This window comes from Aulostomus chinensis, chromosome 19 (assembly GCF_037954235.1).
Source record: "Aulostomus chinensis isolate RoL2024-O1b breed Wild chromosome 19, RoL_Achi_v1.0, whole genome shotgun sequence".
Classification (NCBI taxonomy): domain Eukaryota; kingdom Metazoa; phylum Chordata; class Actinopteri; order Syngnathiformes; family Aulostomidae; genus Aulostomus; species Aulostomus chinensis.
This window is the reverse complement of record NC_141338.1, coordinates 10339140-10344305: the sequence shown is the minus strand read 5'-3', so window position 1 is coordinate 10344305 and position 5166 is coordinate 10339140. Positions and strand designations below refer to the sequence as shown.

The window sequence follows — 5166 nt, the reverse complement described above, 5'->3', positions numbered from 1 at the left end:
TTTCGAATGGATTGTTCCCGCTCTTCTTTTAGGTGGCCTTTTTCAACGTGTGAAGTTGTCAGTCAGAATGAGTCTGGAGTTACACGGTAGTGACATCACAGTGACCTTGAGCAGTAGAATCTAATCAGCTCCTCCGCCGGTCTACAGTGGACGTGCTGGCCAGATGTAATAAATTCCTCCAGGTGTTCTCAGGACTGATCAGTCACAAGGTCACGGCGACCTGGATTTATGAATCTAATCACTCCGTCCTTCAGTCCATGTAGATGTTTGAGCCAAATTAGAAGAACTAGCCTGAGTTATCACATTTAAAAAAGGCGGTGGCTGACCTTAAAATGCACCTGCGGAGGATGAAAAACAATTTAATTAAATGTGCGTTTACTCAGAAGGAATGATGTTTTTTTTTTTAAATTTTATTATTACAGAAGCACAACAGGTACCACTATGCAGGTGAACAAACCCAATACTATCATGGAAAAAAGTTTAAAAGGAATGCTAATCAAAAAATGATTCCAATCATAACATCACACCCCCCCCCCTTCCAAAAACAACAACTTCAGATGTACATGGCAGAAAGAAGCATAAATTCTCTTTTCCTTTGCACTGATACGCTCACTCATGCGTACACCCTTTCCAGCCCAGCTCTAGTCTAAATGAAGCCATCGAGTACCAATTATTCTGGCTGTTGCTCCAAAGTAACATTTCAAAAAATATCTAATACTTTTTAACAGGATGTTAGTGCTACAAAATAACTGGTCCCGCTGAAATGTAGTTGCAATTCAGAGAGAAATAGAGGACAAATTTTAAGTTCCTGGCCAATCAAAAGAAAGCTGAAGTACCCGAGTGTAAACCTGATGACCTTTTTGTTGTACATTCAAGAAATGAAGAATCCTCCACCGTAATCCATCATGAAATGAAACAAAGACGTCAAACCAGAACTACAATTACAGCAAGTCCAAAATAAACATAAGTTGCCTCCTTTTTTTTTTTTTTAAACAAGTAATCAAACAATCTGTATAATAAAAACACACAAAGATAGACGGTGGAAAACAGGAGATGCACATCTTAAGAATTCCCTTTAACACAAAAAAGGCATGGGGAAGTGAATATTTGCATACAGAGAACTACCACCAAAGATATATGTGAGAAAGCTGGGATGGGTTGGACAAACAGACAACGGGAAGAAAAGCAGGGGGGAGGAGGGGCTTGTACAGAGGGCTACTCCTCATCAGAAGAGTCCCTGTCGAAGTTGTAGGCCATGAAGAGAACATCGGGTCGAGGTGGGACGAGGGCATGGCCCGGTTTCACAATCTCAAAGCCCAGGAAACTGAATGTACGCACTAGTTTAGCTGGAAGAGAGCGACAACATGTCAGAAAATACATGATTATTTTTTAGCGTGTGTGTGTGCGCGTGTGTGTGTAGGCGGAAAAAAGGGTTATTAGCACATACCACGATCATCTCTGTTCTTGTAAAAGCAGACAAACACGCTAACAACTTTCAGATGTTCTTCAGCATATTCCAAGAGCGCCGCAAAACTAGAGAGACAGAGAGAGAACAGAGGTCAGATTAGGTTAGAAGATGGAAAATAACATTGAGCTTGCAGACATGCTAGCAGTATCTCAAATATCCTACAGACTTGAGATAGTGGGTTTTTTCCCCCTCCGTTCTGAAATCTCTGACTCATTCAGAGATTTCAGAACGGAGCCAACCTGGAACACTGCAGAAGGGCAGAGCCACTCACCTCTCCTTGCTGCCTTCAGGAAGCGGGTCAAGAGGTATTTCCACATAGAGAGCGCTGCTGCTCAGGACAGCATCCCACTGTATCGTCTTGGTAACCGTGGGGCGACTTTGGAAGTGGAGTATCCCGGGGCGACCATTGCTTGCTGGCTCCTCAGTTACAGTCAACTTAAGGTCCTGGAAAGTTTTAAAGTAAATAAATAAATAAATAAATAATGATACTAAACTAACTGTAAAACCCATTGAATTGAATCAGATGTGATAGAAATGCAGACCAGCAAAAACGGGAGGACTTACTGAGTAGAGTGGCCGAGCTGAAGGAGTATGATCCCGTGTGCCATTCCCTCGCCCACCTGGGATCTTCAGGGGTGGGAGAGGGGCATCAGGAGCACCACAGAGGCCCCGGGCCGCGGGTACTACTACAGTGCAGGGACAGGCTGGGGGGACAGAGGGGAGAAAAAAAAATAAATCAATCACCATCCACAACACATTCGAGACCTTGTGTTTCTTAGCAATATTCTTGGATTTTTCATTTTTAATTATGATAGTCTAAAAAAGGTGAAGAATTTCAGCTGCAGGTCCTCTGAGGTGAAGCTGTGACGGTATATTGTTCACGGTGCTGCCAACTACTTACTGTCTTTTACTGCTGTAATAAAATTACTGAGAACCCAAGTGTTTCCTTGGGAAAAATTTAAATCCAAATTTAAATCAACATAAAAAAATACCTGAAGCAGTGTAACACCATTCCATACACTTGAGCTGCAGCAGTGAACTCAAGCTTCATTTCCTGTCTGAAAGGTGTGCACTCCCACCCTATGAGGACATTTGGTTCCATTATATTTTTTGCAGAGTTTGAGTGTTTCCAAAAATAATGAACCTGTGTTTGCAGAGCTGTTAACAGACATTTTGTAAGGGTGGTGTACCAACACAGCAGGATGCGGTGGGAGGCAACCATCCAAGAATATTGGCTGCTAGGAGCAGACTGCGTTTCTTAAACTCAAATGTTTGGTTGTGCAGACAGAAGGTGAAGCTGGGGTGCTGCTGATTTCACAGCGTCATGCTGAGCAGGTGACTGGTGTGTTTATGATGTCCGTTGAAGAGGACTGGATCGGCACAAAAATGACATTGCAGTCATTTGATGAGAGACTTAATGCTGAATGCACCCTTTCCTGTCACCAATAAAACCCAGATGTTAATGGATGTTGATGTGATTAAACTACTGGGACAGCATCTCAGTCATTTACACGGTCAATCCATCTAAAATGATGTTCACAATTATACAATTATATGTAGATTTGCAGTTAGTTGCTTCTTTCCTCCATTTTGTTGTATTTAGGACAACAAAACACCGCGTATCGTCACGAATGACAGACTAAAAGGAATTAACAGCTGTGAATTTTGGCTGCAGTGTACAGTTGCACGATTAACTGGATCAACCTGTGCAAATACATAACTGCAAAACGCCCCCAAAATTTTAATTTTTAACAGTACTGCACAAATGCTGCAGAGAAGAGTTCATCTTGTTCTGATCATAAATAAGTGGACCCTTGCTTCAATTTATTTAATATATCATAATTGCACCACTAATCACGAGTGACTATCTATTTATCATAACAAAAGCATCAACTGTTCACTTGTTAGTCTGCCACTTATTTTCATGACTAATTCGGTTGTCAATAAAATATGTGAAACTATTCATCTCTGTGAGTTCCCCCTTCAGTAATCACATTGTGTGCTAAACTCAACAGTCAAAATAGAGTTCGATGCTTATACATCAAATCGCAATATATCAGAAATGTCCATAATTGGTTTATTAATTTACTGCACTAATTCTACCAGTACTACATCTGAAAACAGAATATTCATGATCATACCATGAGGATAATTTCCTTTTCACAGTATTCACTCAATACCCAAATGTATGTTTACTTGTTCCTTGGTTGTACAAAGGACACATTCCTGACTCGACAGGAAAGAACCTACATTAAAAACACTACGACATCAACAGTCTCTCTCTCGGTTGAGCTGGCTTTTCACCCCGGAGCAAGAAGATAATAAATCTATGTGCGCAGCAGTCACGAGGCCTGTAGCAGTCAACTGTCAGTTGCGTAATTAACAACCTGATACCGCTGTCCGGTCACGAGACCAACGTGGCCAGAAACGTGCTCACCTGGCACAGTGTGGTCCACACTGTGGTGAAACATTTTCCTGCCTAGAGATCTTTTTTTTTTTTTTTTTTTTTTTAATACAACGCTCTCCCCTCGGATTCTGAGGAATACTATATAGACCGTTAAACCCATTATAACAAATAAAACATATAAGCTGAAAATGACCATTCGAAAAAAAATGTAAGTGTTGCAGCTACGAACCAGTATGTTTACTCAACGTCGTGTCGTCTCATTGCGTCAGGCGAGCGAACGCGTTAATCAGCTCTGACTAACCTGTTTGTGTACGTGACGTTGCGAAATATTTTTTCTTTAAGGGAGGAAATCTGTGTGGTATTTGAATTCTATTTTATGAGCAGAAGAATTCACTCCTGTATTTCCACTCTACGAATGTTAATACGGTGTTGCCCAAATACCCTTAAAACATGATTAAATGTCAACGTTGTCTCCCTACGTTACACAAAATTTTGCGAAACGTTGAGGCTAACTGCTAGCTAGTTTGCGCAATTAACTCGGCGACGCAACACAAGTTCGACGATGTTCGAGTCTTAAGTTAACTTAGTTAAAGGTAATCAAGTTATCCAATTAGACTACAGACAAATGTCCATAATGTATTTTTATATCGGCAACATTGTTTCGACGCATTGCTGCGGTGCGTTTGAAATAAACAGCACTTTAAACACTACTTCCGCTATACAGAGGCTCATAGCTAGATTAGCTTAGCCACCCCTCCCCCACACCTCGGTTAGCACTGTTAGCAAAGTGATGTACTTACTTCCCAATCATGTCACAAATACCGCTACTTAAATCCGCCATGGTAGTAAAAGACTGTGGTTTTCCTTCTTTCTCGCGAGCAAAGCAATGACTATTTAGGATCCGCTGGAGGTTGGATTTTACCATCCGGCCTCGGATAGAGACACGACGGGCTGACTTCTCTCTGCTCAGCTACTCTTGATAGTGATCGAACTGAGCTGCTGGAGCTGGTAGATACGGAGAAGTCAAGGTACCTAACAGCGTTCACACACTTCCGCCTGCAAATCCTGCTTGTTGTCACTATAAAATACAAGTGAGAAAAATGGTTACATGTTGTATGAGTAAAAGAAAAAGTCACATGATGATATGACAAAAATGTTATTGCAAAAGACAATATAAAATATTGATAAAAAAGTAATACACTTAATCCACATTATATATTGTAATATACTCTATAGTCTCCATGTTTGCTGGCCAAATTATCATCATGGATGGCCCCTTTTGGCCATCTGG

General features: G+C 41.1%; 1 protein-coding gene across 1 annotated transcript; it reads right to left on the bottom strand.

The window, feature by feature from the left end:
- Positions 1-454: 454 nt before the first annotated feature.
- On the bottom strand, positions 455-4887 carry oaz1b (ornithine decarboxylase antizyme 1b). Its single transcript, XM_086187855.1, is given in 6 exon segments — positions 455-1346; positions 1448-1533; positions 1740-1912; positions 2033-2119; positions 2121-2172; positions 4676-4887. Coding segments are annotated over 6 exon segments (654 nt in total). The 5' UTR covers positions 4801-4887; the 3' UTR covers positions 455-1215.
- Positions 4888-5166: the final 279 nt, after the last annotated feature.